This window comes from Ambystoma mexicanum, chromosome 2p, assembly GCF_040938575.1.
Source record: "Ambystoma mexicanum isolate Mex_15411 chromosome 2p, UKY_AmexF1_1, whole genome shotgun sequence".
Classification (NCBI taxonomy): domain Eukaryota; kingdom Metazoa; phylum Chordata; class Amphibia; order Caudata; family Ambystomatidae; genus Ambystoma; species Ambystoma mexicanum.
The window spans coordinates 1,096,846,664-1,096,866,343 of NC_090923.1; the positions used below are offsets into that span (position 1 = coordinate 1,096,846,664).

The 19,680-nt window shown below is 48.8% G+C and overlaps 1 protein-coding gene across 3 annotated transcripts in view; it reads left to right on the forward strand.

The window, feature by feature from the left end:
- The window catches only part of LOC138567154 (prospero homeobox protein 1-like), a 109,369-nt gene that overhangs the window by 57,997 nt on the left and 31,692 nt on the right, over positions 1–19,680 (forward strand). For all 3 annotated transcript variants that reach the window (XM_069645089.1, XM_069645091.1, XM_069645090.1), the window contains exon 2: positions 1,832–3,271. In XM_069645089.1, the coding sequence (XP_069501190.1) occupies positions 1,853–3,271 (1,419 nt within the window). In that variant the 5' untranslated portion in view covers positions 1,832–1,852. The remainder of the gene's footprint in view (positions 1–1,831; positions 3,272–19,680) is intronic.

The following is a 19,680-nucleotide window of genomic DNA, read 5'->3' on the forward strand; positions in this document are numbered from 1 at the left end:
TTGTTCATAGACACAGGGCCAAACCCCCAAAAGGTTCTCTGCCTCTGACTGCCAGGAATCTCCTCAATACTGAGTCTCAGACACAGCAGCCAGTAAAGGCAGAGAGCTTCCTCAACTTGGGGTGTGTGGGCAGTCTGTGGTGCTGGTTGCATTTTATTGTTTGCTGCACACATAGATCTGGACATTTCTATGTGTGCATCTGGGCCACAACTTGCAACAAGTTCACAGACTCAAAGTCTTCCTTAGTTCAACAGCCCGAACTCAAACAATAAAACCGTCCAAAGCTGTATATATGTCTCATGCTTTGCACACATGTTACTGTCAGGGTGACTATTCTGACATCGGACATGAGCACCAACACCAAGTGTGCATTGCATGCTCAGAAGGAATGAATGTTTGAATTACCAGCACAGGCATGTTTGATAAATTGGGGGCCATTCTTTTGTTCCCAAGATGCACTTTGTTTTTTATGCAAAGCAACCAGCATCCTATATTCAGGGCGTGCACATCATTCAACACTTAGCTCCGCACCCCTGTCCCACCCACACAACGGACAATCCAGCCAGGGAACGGCCCACCCCCCTCCTTAAACCTCAGCCCTGTGCGTGCAAAGTGGATGGGGGGGGAGTTCCCCCAGTAAATTGGGTCCATTTCCAGCACTGATAACAGGGATAAGAATGCTGCTGGATACGTTCAATGCCCGAAACCGGTGACGGTCTGAGGACAGCAGCGGAGGCAGCCTGTTTTGCATGCAGGTTTAACGTACAAATTAAAGAAATATTTTGCTTTGTTATAAGGCTGCCAGCATGGGGGCAGGTGCTAGGGACCCCTCCTGATGCTCAACCTTCTTGTCAACTGAAACAGCAGAAAGGCGCTGGTGCGGCACTGGTGTAGTTTCCATTCCTCTCGCTTAAGAACAGCAATGGAGGCCGCCATGACACATATGTCAACTGCCATTTGCCTATTGATTTCTACCGACAGCCTGCTTTATCGCAGATCAGAAAAGCATGCGCATTCTGCAAAAATCAAGCCGGTCGGTGGTGTGTCAGAATACTGTTCCCACCAGTTTGCGTCCGCTCCTTCTAGAATGATGGTCTAAGTGGCCATTCTGAATAGGACATCAGTTTCCATGGGATACTTTGGTCCAAGTTCATGATTGATGAATGCATCATTGAAGCCCAGAAACCAGTCTGTGTGGCATGTAACCTAGTGGGTTTTAACTGCAGGTCACTTACAGCAGGAACACCTAGTGGCCAGTTAGAGGATGACATGTACATGAGGGCTGCCTAGACTCCTACCAGAGGAGAATGTTGGCCGAGGTCCTGAAAGGGACCATCTGTCTGCCTCTGGTAATGAAGGGGTTATATCTAGTGTCTGCTTCTGCCTACCTTAGAGGTAGGGGCCAAGGGACTAATGAGGCTATCAATTGTGTGTTAATGTCAAAAGTTATTAGTGCAGTAAGTTGGAATGTGGTGGTTTACCTCAATTGAGGACTTGGTCTGACAATGTGATACTCCCACAAAAAGTGTTCTCCATGCATAATGTCGAGGGACTGAATGGAATAGGAGGGAGAACGCAACTCCTAAGACAAGGCACGGGGAGATATACCCATTGATCGGTTTCTACAAAAACTGTGGAGAAGGGTTACCATATTTCACCAATTAGTATATGTCCGGCTGTGAAGAAGGCCATGGGCCGAAACACGTGTCGATAACGGACACTACTCACATTACCGAATAAACTCAGTCTCAACTGGCGCAAATTGTGTTGTGGCATCAGTATCTATAATGATGGGTAACCTCTGCCTAATAAGTCTCTGTTCTATTTGCAGGAGTCCTGGGGCCACTAAGCCATGTCCCTCACTGCAGCAGACCTCAAGGTGGAGTGCGTGGAGGAGGAGGAGGATCTGGACGGGGCGAGCTTCACTTACCACTTCAGCGTCCAGAGTAAGGACAACCCTTACAGGGACCCATCTCATCCCTTCCCTGACAGAAACATTATCTCCCAGCTCCTGAGGAAGGGCATTGTAAGGACCAGGCACGCTGACACTTCGGAGCCAGGGGATCCGGGGGACTCCGGCCTGACAGGCCCCGTGCCAGAGGCTCTGGCTCATGGGAGCCCGATGGGAAGCACGTTCAAACGCCGCTTGGATTCTGAAGGCTTCTATGAGGACTTCATGAAGGCTAAGAGGGCCAGGGTGGAGAATATTGTGTGTAACATCAGCAGTTCCTGCAGCTCTGGATTCCGGAATGGTGGCTCATCTGAAGGGGAGGAGCCAGTGGGGAGCAGCTATGAAGCGCACCACCGGGAAGCCCAGACCCAGAATACTGCACGGGGCCAGGAACGCAGTGAGCTGAAGCACCAAATGGAGAAGATGAGGGAGCAACTATTCCAGCTGCAGGAGAAGCTCTACAGGATGTACGCAGGGGTGTCTGGGGAGGACCCTGGGGCCAGGGTGCCCAAAGAGGGTGGTGGACAAAAGGGGTCTGGAGCCTGCACTACCAAGTCAACAAATGTGGTAAAAGAGTTCCATCACTGTCGGTATGACGCAGCCTCAAAAGAGAACGTCAAGGCATACCAGTCCACCGTCAAAGGACGTGGCTTTTGCATGCTAGACTTGGAGTCCAAGAGCCTGGCAGAGGCCCTGAAAGAGGAGCTAAGCACCGCAGTCACACAGGTTGTGGATGCCGTGGTCCAGGCTTTTTCGAGGCCGGGGACCGAAGCCGTGCTGCCACCCGTTCAAGTCACGAGTTCCCACCTCCTGATGGAGCACAGGAGCAGCAGTGAGGAGGCAGCCTCCCACCTGCCGCAGCGATACTTCGAGGCTCTCTCTAGTGGAACACCCTCAGAAGGGGATGTGGTCAGTTTCGAGGAGGACCAGACTGAGGCGCTGCCCCTGGTGGTCCGCAAGGATGCCAACATCCTGTCCGAGCCCAGTTCATCCAATTCACAACACGTGTCATCTCGGGATTTGGATAAGGGGGGCCTAGTCAGTGCGCCATTCCCTCACGTACCTCAGTACTCCGTGCCAAAGATTCCTCATGCCGTGCCTCTGAACCAGCTGCACTTTAAGGACAGGGCACCCATTGAAGCCTTTTGGGATGGTGTCAGCCTGCGGACAAAGCTGAGTGCCCGCCATATGATGCAACAGCAATGCCCTCTGTTCCAGCTCTCTGGAACCGCCGAAGCTGCTTCTTGCGCACATATTCCAAAACTGGAAAGCCGAGACCCCCGTGGCGGCGTGGACACATCGCTGTACAGACCATCCTCAATATCCTTTAATGGCACGTTGCCAGTGTTCTTTTTTTCGTTTCTGATTGTTGTATGCATACATTTGTACTTGCGCACACCTCTTTGAATTAATATGTATCTCCCAGGTTTTATACTCCGTCAATACCGATGCAAAGGGTGGCTGGTGAAGGAGACAATAATTGCACTTATCAACTTTCAAGGCCACGTGCTGCTGGCATAGTAACTAAAAGCAGCGTTTTGCTTCTTCATGTACATTTATTGACTGCTTGGGAGGCCATCTTGGGAGTACATACGCTATGCCAGGCAGGCTCTTTCCTCATAGTAGTGCCAGTATGTGGGCTTTGTGCTTCTGGCCAACATGCATAAAAAGCAACACTCGAACGTTCCACAGAAAAGGCAGAGTCAGGTTATTTAGAAAGTAAATAACATATTTATCCTATAATACAATTCTCTTAGGGTGTTTGTGCATTTGAAACTGCGCCGGTGCGCAGCCATCCTAATCCTGAAACCGGGCTAACATTATGTGCAGAGCTGGCACCATCCTAACCCTTAGCCTGACCAAATCAGTATAGAAACAGTTCAATAGGATGGTGAGGGGTGTGGGCACACCGCCTAGTGTCCATTTTGTACTTAGCGATCAAGCATCCACCTCTTTTATCACAGACAGATTTGTCAAATATAAAGGTTTGTGGACATTTTGATGTTTTAATGTTGCCACCATGCTCTCTGTTTGCTGAGGCTGGAACCTTCAGTAGTGTATTTGGCCTCGCCCGCTTCCTCATAAGGGTATTTGGGAAAAGACTGCAGTAGTAGCCTATCAGTCTGTTGGTTTTGGGGTGATAGCCAATCAGAAAATCATGTATGTGTTAATTATGTGCTTTGCTCAGTAAGACATGTGATGCCTTCCCGTTATGACTCAAATGCACGTACTGTACGTGACCATGGAAACGTTGGCAGCATGTACACGAAAGCATACATTGTACTTGAGGTCACTGTGTGGTGCTAACAGAAGAAGTCCTTGGCAATTAGTATGGAAATCAATGGCGTATAACAAACACCAAGACTACCAGTTCCTAGCTACCCGGAAGGTTGCCATACAAGTCGATTATTAGTCTGGAGCACAACTTCTGTTGCCATAGTGACATATTTCAGAATAAATGGGTAGCCTGCCCGTGGCCATTCCCATAATGGGCCATGTGGAATGATTACGTGCCAAACTGTTCCTAGAAAACCATACAAATGGTAGCGATAGGACAGTAAAATCTACAATGAGGATACACCTGACATAATGACACTCCTCGATGAAAACACATGGACTGCGGTCTCCAAGGGCGTTCCAACCACAAAGCGCATGGAGGCCATACAAATGGGGAAAGAGCACTATATACATGTCGAATACAATACAGTACAAAAGGGTTCCAGTGTCCTTAGGAGTAATAGGGAAACCCCACGAGAGTCCGGTGCAGCCGACCAGCTACGTGTGTTGGGAGTTAGGGGCTGTTTGTCGGATTCCGAACCTCGATATTGGGATTTGGGATCTTGGGGCCATTTTAGCTTTGGGATTTCAAACGAACACCTTGGGGGGCCACAGAAGTCTTGTATGGCTGGTGGCTTTACTAATCCAGAGGGGAGGGACAAGGAAATCCCAGAAATTGGCATGTCAAGAGGATGCAGCCCTACAACACATATACCGAGTACTGGCCACAGGGACAGGGCTCTTTTCAGGAAGCAAAGAGGGGGATGGGGGGTTTGCCCAACTAGCTTCAGCCACACACAGAGGCTAGACTGTCCACAGGAACACACGGGCCCTCAATACGAGTTCGGCGGTAACCATGCCGCTATTGGCGGCATGGCTGCCGCCGAAATCGTGTCAGGGTCCGGGTCCTCGGAATGAGGACTTACCGGGCCATTCCGAGTTCGGAAGGCCCGGTAATTCCTCCCTCCAAGGACCCGGACACCCGGACGAGGTCCTTCCCCATTCCCATTTCAGCCCCCAAAGGGCTGAATGGGAATGGGAGAGGGAACAAACAACAGGCCATTACGAGATGGCCCGTTGTTTGCTCCCTCTTCCCCCCTCGGGACCCGGTAAGCACGCCGGGTTTTCCCAGGCGTGCTTACCGGGTCCCGCTAGGGGAACTCGTAATGCAGCGGTACGGAGTGAATGGCGCCGGCATCTTTTACGGCGCCGTTCACTCCGTACAGCCAGGGTCGTAATGAGGCCCACGTTCATTTCTTTAAGGGCTTCTTGCGCATGGACAGAGGGGGAGTGGCCAAAAAGGTGTATCATGTTCCCTCCACGTTGGACCTAGAAAGCCTTTTGTATGAGATTTGATATATCTTGGACTGGAAGGAGTAGGTAGGAAGGGATGAGGCAGACATGGTTGGCCTGTTGTCTGCTAGGTTACTCCTCAAAGGAAATCCTTCATTACATTCCCACAACATGGGACTTTCTGGGCCAGTGACTTGATCATTTATTTCCTGACCTTCAGCTCACTCACAAAGGTCTCAGAATTTCACCTTCCTCTGAACGCTTTGAAAATCCACAAACACAGCTCAAGTGGTTTCTATAAGAAACATATGTACACATATTTCAACCTAGTACATCATCACCTGCTTTTCATACATCAGGAACTATAATGCATCCATATCCGCGAACTATTTATAAGTTCCAATTCCACTGCCATTATCATTGGTCCTTACGCTATGTTATAGCTTTCTTCGTACTTTTATTAAATACAGCCATTAGCCTCAAGTTAAGGACCTGTACTAAAAAGATCCAGTTAGCACACAGAGAACACAGACTTCATCTTAAGGAGCGACATGCTCTGTACACTCACAACTTTTTCTCCAAATACTTCCCATCTTGAATGTACGTTGTCCAGGACCCTACAGTAGATGTTGTGTACTGCTACAACGTGTTTTCAGACTCTAACAACGGGAAAGGATGTTTGTGGAGGACCAAATTCTCACAATACATGAACACCGTGGGTCAATTTACATAAAAACTGGTCTGGAAGAGTTTGACCCAACTTTAAATGCTTATTTGGTTTGGTGTAATCCATCCTGCAGAAAATGTTAAATCTGAATAAGAAAACATAGTGACATATTGATGGCTGGGTTTGCAGAAAGTTCTGAACACAATATTCAAATTGAACATCTGTAGCTGTAATTGGTTATTTATAAGACGCTTAACAGCCAGAGGTTTCTAAATGCAGACCTGGGGATCGAACCTGTGTTGCTCCACTTTGTCTTGCTTCTGAGCCAAGCACATTGCCCTTGAGCTATCCTCCCGGGCTGGCTCAAAGGCTAAGATGGGCCTCCACTGTACGGCGCATTTGCTAACTCGGTATTCGCGAGCCAAAGCTACTGACCACAACCATTTGAAATGAAACATGTGGCTGTAAAGTGGCCCCTTGTGCTTGTAATGCGGACAGTGTGGACAGTATTGAAAAAATTGCTAGTGTCCAGAGAGGTGCAGATCTTACATTCAGCTCGAGAGTTCCGTGGTAGATCAGAATCAGGAGGCGGACAGGCAGGTATGATTTTCAAAAGGTTTTATTTCCTCCTGTGATTCAAAAATGGCCGTCGATGTAGGCCAAATGCCTCTCTCTACTCGCCACCGAGCCACTTACGCAACTCCTCAACTGGACTCTGCAGCGGTGGGCATCTCCTTCTGGTTCCTGCTGGCTTGGTGCAGGAGTTTGTGGGTACTCACAGGGGTCAAGTCCAAAAATAAAAGTGGGGGGACTCATCAATGAACGCAATGTGATGTGACGTCACCAGAAATTAGCATAGCAAGGTGATATATGCACATTTCGTTAAATTGACTTTGCATAAACACCCAGATTGCAGAGGTTGAATGTAATTTGCCTTTCATAAAATCAATCCACACACTCAAAACTAAGAGAGGATATTTTCTTCTAATAGTGTTTTTGAAAACGTTAAAATGTGTGCATGTTTTAAATTCCAAGAACCAATACAAATGTTTTTCCTGGAACATACAGTACCGAATTTCCATCAGGTTATATAGTACAGTGGTGAAGTGTCCAGCCGGCAATCCTGACGACTGCAGTTTGGTCGTCTTTAATTGATAAATTCAAGGAAGAGTCTAGGGGGGACTGAGTCCACCCTCTGAATGTGTACCCTCGACTGTTCCTCTTCCAGGCTCTGCCTTGGTCTGCTGAGATATAATCCATTCTCGAACTGGCTGCCACACTCCACGTCTGCAGTTTCTCACCTACCGGGCCGTGTTGTAGTGTAAACCTGTGTGTCCGATGTCACATCTGGCGTTCTGTCTCTCTGAGCGTCTCTCCTCTCAATGTTAGGTGCAACGTAATTAAAGTCCGTGCTCTACATGGATACTCTTTCCTGATTGGTTCCTCACTTGGCGTGACTTCAGGAAGCTGTTGTTTTCGTCGTTCTGCTGTTTTCCGTACATAGGTTGAAATTAAGTTGGGGTCAGAAACCGAGCCAGCCATCATTGAGTCCTCACAGATCTTAGTTCCTGCATACCCCATAAAGGTATTAGTCTCTGGGGAAAAGGGACGGTGACTTAAATCTCTCTCTGAGGTTGCCCAGTCCTTAAGGGGACTCACCTCCAGGTGGATCCCCCTTACTCTGTCGCCAAGGGGTATCAAGTAGAGGGGGTATCTCCTCCTTGGGGAGAGGTGACAAACTCCCTGGACTCTTCACAGCACCTATAAGGTTTTCGACTGCCATTCAATTTTTAAAAAAATATATTGGACCATACTCTGGGCATAGTGGAAATTGGGGCGATCAGATTTTTTTAAACTAAAAACGTGGTTCTGTAATGAATCGCACTGCTTATTTTTCCTTAATTTCTTTTAGCAACATATTTTCACGCAATAATGCTGTACACTTTTCCCACAAATGTCTTTTCCAGTCCCACTCTGATGGTTATGATTCCCACTATAGCATCTGTTTCATGTCCCCACGGTCAGTAGACCACACCCATCACATTTTCTCAATTCTAAAGCTGGGGGTCTGCAGCAAGCTGCTAGCTCTTCTTTCCTCGATCATCCGCCCCTTTTCATGCCAAGCAGAGAGACCCCCACAACCCCTTTCTTGCCCTTGCCCTACTTGCCCTCTCCTTGTTTCCCCACAGCCCCCTTCCACTGCTGCTACACCTGACTGCTCCACACACTGGTCACCTGGTCACCCTCTGAACTCGGGCTCAGGCTCCTGCATGTTCAGTTGCGCTTGCACCGCCTACGGGCTCCCCAGCACTTAAGGGTCTGTATCTGCAACCCTACAGTGCCTTCTCTCTGCACTTATGAGCCACCCGCTGGCTGCACTCGTGAGTTAACTGCACTTCCCCCTTCCCTCTGGCACTTCTCCCCCTCCCTCTTCCCTGCACTTGCGCAATCTGTTTGACGCAAGGTCTAGTAAGATCGTTATTTTGTCCTCCCTGGTTTCCCACTCCTTGGCTTGTCTCGCCTAGGAACACTTGTGTACAGGCGCCTTATAAATGCCACATCATATCTTATCCCGCCCTTCCTCCTCACCTATGCTCCATGCTGATTCGGCATACCACTGTGATCCCACTTGATGCCACTGCCACGAAATATTTTTGTTGGGGTTATTCCATGTTTTCGTTGAAACATAAGTGTCGATATTCACCAATTGTGGCACTTTGTTTGTTTGTTTTTTTGCACTGAAACGGGACAAAGTAGTGATAGGCAGCCACTGACATAACTTCAACTTTGGAGTGGGACTGTAACCTGACCCTTGCAGGGAAATACATTTCCCATCCTGCCTAACGGTGGAAAGGAGAAAGAGGCCAACAGACCCTTTGGAGGATTGCTCCATCCCCGCACACCCTAACTGGCAACTCAGCGAAGAGAAGCCACTACGCAAAACAATTGAGGAGACTGACCCGCATATCAGTGCACATTCAAGTCGCAATAGCCTTCACAGAGATAATACACTCACCTGTACTGGGGCCGCAGAACGGCTCCTAGACTAAACCAGCAATGCTGGGTGCAAAGGAGCCCCCCCACCCCAACAGACTTGGACATAGATTGTAACATCAGCGGTCCGTCATTGACAAACTCAGATGGACCTGCAAGCGAGAAAGGGGCAGGGCTTAGACCCCCTATCATCAAAGTTGTGTGACCAGTTCAAACATCAACTAAACTACCCAGTTGTAGGCCATGTAGCGACAAATATTGTAAATCGTACAAATCTGCAAGGACATTTATTAGCACCCTTGGTGGGTGCATCAAACAATCACATTGCTCAAAACGCAGGCTGAATCTAACGATCCAAGCAGTGGAGGCACCCACCCCCCAACTTCCCTCCCCACTCTCCCCCACTCTTCCCGTTTCCGTTCCTCACCTCCCCCCACTCCTGTAGCTGGGCAGCAGAGTGGCACCACAGACTTTACCCGCCTCCACCGATGGCCGCCATGAAAATAGAAGAGGGGCTCTGCATTAAAGCCCTGACTTCCAATTCCATGGCGGCCATCTTAGATGAGGAATGGATGCCTTTGTATGAAGTAACGGTCTGTGCGCTTGCCACAACCAGTTGTTGCTGTTGGCACCCCGAAGGTTGGCCTCAGGGTGCTAATAGCAATAAGTACCCATTCGGGGGGGCTTCACTGGCTGGTAACAGCGCCGGGCCCGGTGTTAAGCCCCTTGCTTCGCTCAGACCTATAACTTGGGCACCAGACCATTAGCATCCAGTGAAGCCCCCCGAATGGGTGCTTATTGCCACAATGTTGTGGACCCAGAAACATAGCCTGGATGGATGATGCCATCAGACCAACAATTCTGGCCAGGTTCATGAGTGGTATACAGCCTTCCGCTAAACCTGTGCATATGTCTTTCTTTATAGAACAAATGTTGTTGGTTGGAAGTTTTAGGCATTCTGTCCCTATGTCCACCGTAAAACACAAACATTCTAACTGTTGAGTTGGAAGCAGTTCCTGCTTGCCTCATTCAATGAGTAACTGTACGCCTTCCACCAAATTGATTGTCCGTAATCATTTGGTTCGATGGAGTCCACTCCTCCTGGAATATGAAAATCATGTGGTCCAGACAATGAATCATGTGAACAACTCTCTACATGACCAGGACTCTTTATTCCCGTGCCTGACCTCACCAGGGACACTGAAGTTACCTCCAGTGCAGAGAGTCTGGATGGGAATAATAAGATAAACATCGTTCAAGTCTCCAGTGCTCCATCCAGTCAGCTTCCTGAGGGCCATTTAGAAGGTCACTACCATTCATCTTAAAATGGTGAGAAACTATCCACTGATTGACCCCTCTCGAATATATGAGAGTCACATTTTCTCCCTCCTGTGCACCAGAAAGATATTGCTCGAGAAGCCCCTCCGATGGTGTGTTGACTGCACTGTCACTCCCTCCTGTGCGAGATCCATTAAGTTCCTGCCCATCAGTGTCTTTTCTTGCGGATAAAACCCCATTGATGCTGGCGGTTTCACATGCAACCAGGTGAACCCAAGAACTCGGACTTTAAAATCCACCCACACGCGCATATCTCTCTCCAGGCAATGCTTCACTCCACAGTCAAAAAGTATAATTACCCGAGACCGGATAGAACAAGAATAAATGTAACACTGCAGCAAGGGAAGCAGTATAGATGCACTAGGCAGAATGGATTAAAATTTGACATACCTGCTAAAAGAGCAGTCAGGAAAGAGAAAGGTCCAAGGACAGGGAGTGACATTAAAGACTGGTGAAAGACTAGGCATTGGACGATTTCAGCTAGATGTTTGAACTTTTGAAAGGCAAGAACTACTGTTTCCCCCTGTTTTCTCTGGAATCCAGTTATTAGTGTCTCTAGCAGTATTTAAGCGTACTTTGAAGACCTTGCTGTTTGCTTAATGCATGACTGTTGCTTTCTGTGTTTTGACTTCTGGACATATGGCTAACAGTAATAATGAATCAGGGATTCATATTTTTGCTTGTATTTTGTGAGCGCTCAGATGACTCTGGGCTAGCTTGTCGTGGTTCTAAATAAATGAATACAATATTTTTTGTTTTGGCTATTAGGTAGTGCTATAGCTCCACCTATAAGCTGAAACTATTGCATTTGAGTACAGCTATGGAGAAATGGCACATGAGGAGGGATACACAGCTTGTAGGTTTTGTTTGCTTATTTACCCTATGTGATGAATCATGATGAGAATACGTCACTTCTCCCCAAGGGGGAGCCTTTCCCTGTGAGGCTAGGGAGGTGAGCCCGCTCCGCAATACCCTTACTGGGGGAAGAGGCAACTTCCCCTTTGAGGTCAAGGACTTCCGTTCTGATGAGGAACTCCCTAAGAAACACACCATCAACATGCCTCTAAAAACATTTGGTGAAGAAAGGTATGAAGATCATACCAAAATCTGTTATAGACACTAAGACACTCTATTTATTTCTGTAAGGGAAAAACAACATGATACTGAGACAAAGGAAAATATCTGTGGAGGAATACGGATCATGAAGCAAACAGAGAGAAAGGACTGTGACATTATGCTGGGGAAGGCTGAGGAAAGCGTCATAAAGGAAGTAGGTAGAGACTGGTAGAAAAGTGGGAAAACCCGCCATCCTGTGCGAAGGGGAAATACAGCTGAGCTCTCCGACACATGGTGTTGGAGAAGAGAAAGAATGACAGAAGCCGAAGGGAAGGCGAGGTGTCGAAGCCCAGAACAAGAGCTAAGTGGTGTTGGGACCGAAGTTGCACAGATGTGGACCAGGATATCTGTGATCAACACCGATACCACTTTGTTGAATGAAAGGAGATCAAACAAACCTGTGAATCACAATCCGCCAAGACTGTGTGTGAAACCGCAAGCACTACGTGAGGCCAACCGGACCACTGCAGAAAAAAGTCCCAACCAGTCGAAAGTCCCAGTGATGTCCTTGAGCATAGGAGGAAACAGGGAAAACGGGAGACCCAGGAGGGGGACTGAACAGAATCATTACTGACATGCTTATTCATACTCGTCCCAGTAAAGACAAGATGTTCGCATTGAGTGACGAGAAAGAGGATCATTAATGGCACGCTCATACTCGTCCCAGTCCAGATCAGTTATTGAGATTGGATGAAGAGAAGGAGAATCATTGCTGACACGATCATACTCGTCCCAGTCCAGATCAGATATTAAAGGAAGAGAAAGAGAAACATTACTGAAATGCACATATTCACCCCGGTCAAGACACTAATGTAGAATGATCATCCTTACTGGAAGGTTTATAATCCAAGGGAGCAAGGAGACAACCTTGAGATATTACAGAATAAGAAATACTGTTAGAGGGACAACTTGAGAGAACAGATTGAAATAGAAAGCAAGGGCCAAGGCAAAAGTGAAACCACGGACTATGAAATAAAGATTAAGAACTCAGGAATTCAAGGGATACGCTCTAACTGTTGGACAAAGTTATCCTTTGAAAGGAAAAAGGATAAATACAAGTCGAGTAAGAGAAGAGAAATACAAGAAGGAACAAAAGAGTAAAGAAAAGAGACACTTTGAAGAACCCAGTAGTAGAACTGTGTGACTTAATAAAAGCAGTTACCAAGAACTACTTAAAACTACTTTATTGAATGGAAGTTGGTGAAGAACCAGCTCACAGGAGAACACAGGAGAAGGGAGTCATTCTCCTGGCTTTTTTTTGTTATAATAGTGGTAGGGTTAGAGTAGGTTAGTCTGGACTGATCCTGATTTTGTACTTTCACTGACGACTGATGAGCACCTTAGTTTTGTTAGGTTGGGAATCCCTTAGTGTAGGGAGAGGTAGGCCTTGGTTTCTTCAGTTAAAATAAAGTATCAGTGAGATTGAAAGTTAGAGTCTGTGTCCTTCTGATCCGCCACCCCACCCACTGACGCCATGTTAATCCCTATGGCCATTCTCACCCACTTTCTGCCCCTCCGTGCCCAAAAGTCTTCTGAAAGTTATTAACTTATTTGGGGCTGTAAAGACGCTACTTGTATAATAAAAAAAATTCTACACCAGGTCTGCCATCAGCCACTCGATTTATAAGCACTAGGCATGTCCTTCACTGAAGTCCTGTTAAAAACGTGCATTGGCAAAGCAAACAGCTTTGGCTTGTGTATAAGTATTAGGCATTTGTCAGGCACTGCTATTAGATGTCCAGGCACTCGCGCCGTTTTGCAGCTGCTACCATCGATGGCAGTTGTTATCACTACAGCAGTGCCTGGCAAATGCCATTCCAATGCCTACACAAAAGCCAAAACGGTTGGCATTGCCAATGGTTGTTTAAGTTCATTTTCCTTGCTGCTGAAAGGGCTTAACGTAAAAGAACAACAAATATGCTCGCCTCCAGTCTTGCCATAGCATCTGGACATTCATTCTTCTTTACATACAGAGGCAGAGGGAATGTTCAAGGTTTTCACAAGTGAATTCTGTAACTCCCAAAACAGCTAATCCCATTAAACCCATTTGCACGGCTGAGCCAAGGTAAGCAACATGTTGTCTGCAAACAACATTATTTTTCTTGCCACCTTTGCCCAAAAAGGTTGCCGAAAATATCCACTTTCTCGTGAGTAGCGGCCAGCAGCGATGAAATATCAAGGGGGGTGGAGGGGTAATCTTGATTAATTCCTCTATAGTCGGGCTCGATATTACCACTGTTTACAAATCAATGCCTTGGAATGCTTGTAGCATGGAGCCAGGCATTACAGAAGGGTTCACCCAAATTCCATTTCTGGAAGATTCGAAAAGCTAAACCCAGTGTATCAGATACAAGCGTTATCATCCTGCAACGATGTTGGCTGATCCTAGTAAATACAACAAGTGTTGAGTCTGTACATGGAACAGAGCTGAGTATTATCCCACCCAGATTGCGATCCTCCTGCCATTTCAAGGTCTTATCTTCAGTCTCGTGCTTCTGACAACCCAGAATGTGATGGCTTTCTTGTGTCCTGATATATTCCATTCATCCCCATGTGCTGATATTCTCTGTGTCTGTCTAGCACTTAGACTGGGAGGATGTCCGATGATGCTAAGCAGTGGGGACAGTAGCCGGCCTAAGCAGATTAGTGCCTATCGGACCCCTCCGTAAAAAGGTTCGCTTCTTAAGGCCTCTGGGGACTTGCGGCATTGTGAGGGGATTAGAGGCAGGATCTCCGGAGTGGCTCAGGGCGAAGAGCGGCCTGCAGAAGAGTATCCACCGGGGCGAATGACGGGGCATCACATCTCAGGAAAGAGGTGGGAAAGGGCGAGATGTTCCAATTCCCTGGGAATGCAGAGGTACCGTAGAGATCCACCGTGGAGGGTGGGAGCCCCCTGTCAACCGCCCAAGAAAGTAGAGGTACAGAAGAGATCCACCATAGAGGATGGGGAGACCCCCCAGGCCCCATAAGAAAGTAGAGATACAGAAGAGATCCACGTGGAGGCTGGGGAGCCCCCCCCCCTGTCCCCCTCCCTCTAGCTCCCCAAGAAAGTAGTGGTGCAGAAGAGATAGGCAACATATGGAGGAGGGTGAATACATGGAAAGGAGGGGAGGAGAGGGAATAGAGGGAGAAGGATAAGGGAGGGATTCAGTAGTTAGAAGTACCCCAGAAGAGGAAGTGAGAAGTCAGGTGAGTAGAGCGGTGGGGGGATAGGGAAAAGGGCATGTAGAGAATGCATGAAAGATGATACGGGTGAATGGAGATACAATTGTGAGCAGGGGAAACGGGACTAATGGAATAACGTAGTGGTGGAGATATGACATCTGAGAAAAAGTGGCAAGGGGGTGGGCCATGAGAAGGGACTGCGAGCAGGAGGAGATCTGCTGTTTGCCAGGAAAGGCAAGAGATAAGAAATAGGGAACAGGAGACACCAGGAGTAAAGAAATGGGGCATTGAAGGGAACAGTGAATAACGGAAAAAAGAAGAAATGGAGAGAGGGAAGGGAGTGTTACGAAGGATGTGTCAGAAAAGGTCAGGGAGAGGGGCTACATGAGAGCAAGAACAACTAAAGGGCCGAACATGGGGCTCGAAGGAGGGTGAAACAGGACTGGATGCCGCGTAGCCACATTAGAGTTCATAGGGATGCCGCGTAGCCACATTAGAGTTCATAGGGATGCCGCGTAGCCACATTAAAGTTCATAGGCTGACAAAGAAGCTTTAACACTGAAAGGCTCTACAACTTAGGGTGGATTTCAAAAGGGCCGCAACCAGATGGCTATTTAAACTTCATGGACAAACTGTCGGGCAAAGTCCCAAAGAAGCGAGCTCATGAAGCTGGTGGCCACCTAAAGGGGCGACCGGTATTGCTTTACTGGAAGCAAGGCCCCGCTTATGGAGTTCCACGCCCTGATCCAGGCTTGCCGGTGGCACATTTCCTTCGATATTTTAGGTATCTGACAAAGAGTTTACCCTACTCCAGAGAAGTCACTGGCAGGTTTACTCACTGCACTGCTACGGTTACCCTGCCCAATGCCAGGCTGAAGGCTGTGCCACACCCCCTACCCTCTGCCCCTTACTAAACGTAAGAAAATATCTCCCCGCTATTTACGACACGCAATCCATATACCCCCTAATCAGAGATTCGTTCGTTTGTTCTAGCCCTGCAACAGCTTATCCTGAAAAATATCTTACATAAAAAAGGGTCATTCCTTATTGTGCATTTCATTTTGGTTCCTCATCTTTGTATGCCCTTGTGGCTCCACTCTTGTAATAATGTCATCATCATAATGTGATGTTTTGCATGACCCTTCGTGCCTGCCAGCTTCCTCCCGCTGTAGGTGCTATTGCCACCCAATTTGATGGGATGTTGGGAGTCATTTCCTGGGCTCCCGCTCGAGGTGACGGCAGAGTTCCTTCCCCCACTATTCACTTGACCACTAGCTGCAGGATACACTGCACTGGTTCCGCACAGGCCAGTCTCCTGACCACATTGACCAGTGCTATCCCTTCCGCTTTCCCCCTCAGTCCTGCTTCCGGGTCATGAAGAAACGGGATGCCAGAGGGGTTTCCCTACAGCTTGCTGTGGACCATGAACCATTCCCAGGGTGTGCCCCCCTCCTCTCGGATTACCCACAGTTCTGGAAATCTTCAGCACCCTCTGATCTGGCAGACTTTCAACGGGGCGCCGCTTTCTGTCCCCACGGGCCTGTTTTCCGATGCACAATACAAGCCCCAGAGCTAGCCTTCAGGCGGGACGTTCCATGATGCTCGCACCTGCCTCCGGCGCAGCCTCTGGGACCTTCGGCAGTGGCCGAGATACACCGCTTCCCTAGCCTGCTTTGCAAAAGTAGCACGCCCTTAACCAGCTCAGCGGAAGGGTCCCTGCTTACTGAAAACATGACTGCCCAAAAGTGGGAACGCCCGTTGGCAGCTCTCCTCCCCAACTGCTGCCATTACAGCAATGGGGACCACTCTCGAGACTAATATCCGAGGCTGCTTTACTGTCTCACCTGCTATAGTGTCCCTGCGCTGATGGCATCCTGCTGTAATGGCCCACCTACTGCTGCTCTTACAGCGATGGGGGACCGCTCTCGAGATTAATAGCAGAGACTGCTTTACTGTCTAGCCTGCTATACTGTCACTGAACTGAAGGCATCTTGCTGTAATGGCCCACCTACTGCTGCTCTTACAGCGACGGGGGACCGCTCTCGAGACGAGATTCATATCAGAGGCCACTTTAGTGTCTCACCTGCTATAGTGTCCCTGCGCTGATGGCATCCTGCTGTAATGGCCCACCTACTGCTGCTCTTACAGCGACGGGGGACCGCTCTCGAGATTAATAGCACAGACTGCTTTACTGTCTAGCCTGCTATACTGTCACTGAGCTGAAGGCATCTTGCTGTAATGGCCCACCTACTGCTGCTCTTACAGTGACGGGGGACCGCTCTCAAGATTAATATCCGCGGCTGCTTTACTGTCTAGCCTGCTATAGTGTCCCTGCGCTGATGGCATCCTGCTGTAATGGCCCACCTACTGCTGCTCTTACAGCGATGGGGGACCGCTCTCGAGATTAATAGCAGAGACTGCTTTACTGTCTAGCCTGCTATACTGTCACTGAGCTGAAGGCATCTTGCTGTAATGGCCCACCTACTGCTGCTCTTACAGCGACGGGGGACCGCTCTCGAGACGAGATTCATATCAGAGGCCACTTTAGTGTCTCACCTGCTATAGTGTCCCTGCGCTGATGGCATCCTGCTGTAATGGCCCACCTACTGCTGCTCTTACAGCGATGGGGGACCGCTCTCGAGATTAATAGCAGAGACTGCTTTACTGTCTAGCCTGCTATACTGTCACTGAGCTGAAGGCATCTTGCTGTAATGGCCCACCTACTGCTGCTCCTACAGCGACGGGGGACCGCTCTCAAGATTAATATCCGCGGCTGCTTTACTGTCTAGCCTGCTATAGTGTCCCTGCGCTGATGGCATCCTGCTGTAATGGCCCACCTACTGCTGCTCTTACAGCGATGGGGGACCGCTCTCAAGATTAATATCCGCGGCTGCTTTACTGTCTAGCCTGCTATAGTGTCCCTGCGCTGATGGAATCCTGCTGTAATGGCCCACCTACTGCTGCTCTTACAGCGACGGGGGACCGCTCTCGAGATTAATAGCAGAGACTGCTTTACTGTCTAGCATGCTATACTGTCACTGAGCTGAAGGCATCTTGCTGTAATGGCCCACCTACTGCTGCTCTTACAGCGACGGGAGACCGCTCTCGAGACGAGATTCATATCAGAGGCCACTTTAGTGTCTCACCTGCTATAGTGTCCCTGCGCTGATGGCATCCTGCTGTAATGGCCCACCTACTGCTGCTCTTACAGGCATAGGGGACCGCTCTCAAGATTAATATCTGCGGCTGCTTTACTGTCTAGCCTGCTATACTGTCACTGAGCTGAAGGCATCTTGCTGTAATGGCCCACCTACTGCTGCTCTTACAGGCATAGGGGACCGCTCTCAAGATTAATATCTGCGGCTGCTTTACTGTCTAGCCTGCTATACTGTCACTGAGCTGAAGGCATCTTGCTGTAATGGCCCACCTACTGCTGCTCTTACAGCGACGGGGGAACTCTCTCGAGACGAGATTCATATCAGAGGCCACTTTAGTGTCTCACCTGCTATAGTGTCCCTGCGCTGATGGCATCCTGCTGTAATGGCCCACCTACTGCTGCTCTTACAGCGATGGGGGACCGCTCTCGAGATTAATATCTGCGGCTGCTTTACTGTCTAGCCTGCTATACTGTCACTGAGCTGAAGGCATCTTGCTGTAATGGCCCACCTACTGCTGCTCTCACAGCGACGGGGGAACTCTCTCGAGACGAGATTCATATCATAGGCCACTTTAGTGTCTCACCTGCTATAGTGTCCCTGCGCTGATGGCATCCTGCTGTAATGGCCCACCTACTGCTGCTCTTACAGGCATAGGGGACCGCTCTCAAGATTAATATCTGCGGCTGCTTAACTGTCTAGCCTGCTATACTGTCACTGAGCTGAAGGCATCTTGCTGTAATGGCCCACCTACTGCTGCTCTTACAGGCATAGGGGACCGCTCTCAAGATTAATATCTGCGGCTGCTTTACTGTCTAGCCTGCTATACTGTCACTGAGCTGAAGGCATCTTGCTGTAATGGCCCCCCTACTGCTGCTCTCACAGCGACGGGGGAACTCTCTCGAGACGAGATTCATATCATAGGCCACTTTAGTGTCTCACCTGCTATAGTGTCCCTGCGCTGATGGCATCCTGCTGTAATGGCCCACCTACTGCTGCTCTTACAGCGACGGGGGAACTCTCGAGACGAGATTCATATCATAGGCCACTTTAGTGTCTCACCTGCTATAGTGTCCCTGCGCTGATGGCATCCTGCTGTAATGGCCCACCTACTGCTGCTCTTACAGGCATAGGGGACCGCTCTCAAGATTAATATCTGCGGCTGCTTTACTGTCTAGCCTGCTATACTGTCACTGAGCTGAAGGCATCTTGCTGTAATGGCCCACCTACTGCTGCTCTTACAGGCATAGGGGACCGCTCTCAAGATTAATATCTGCGGCTGCTTTACTGTCTAGCCTGCTATACTGTCACTGAGCTGAAGGCATCTTACTGTAATGGCCCACCTACTGCTGCTCTTACAGGCATAGGGGACCGCTCTCAAGATTAATATCTGCGGCTGCTTTACTGTCTAGCCTGCTATACTGTCACTGAGCTGAAGGCATCTTACTGTAATGGCCCACCTACTGCTGCTCTTACAGGCATAGGGGACCGCTCTCAAGATTAATATCTGCGGCTGCTTTACTGTCTAGCCTGCTATACTGTCACTGAGCTGAAGGCATCTTGCTGTAATGGCCCACCTACTGCTGCTCTTACAGGCATAGGGGACCGCTCTCAAGATTAATATCTGCGGCTGCTTTACTGTCTAGCCTGCTATACTGTCACTGAGCTGAAGGCATCTTGCTGTAATGGCCCACCTACTGCTGCTCTCACAGCGACGGGGGAAC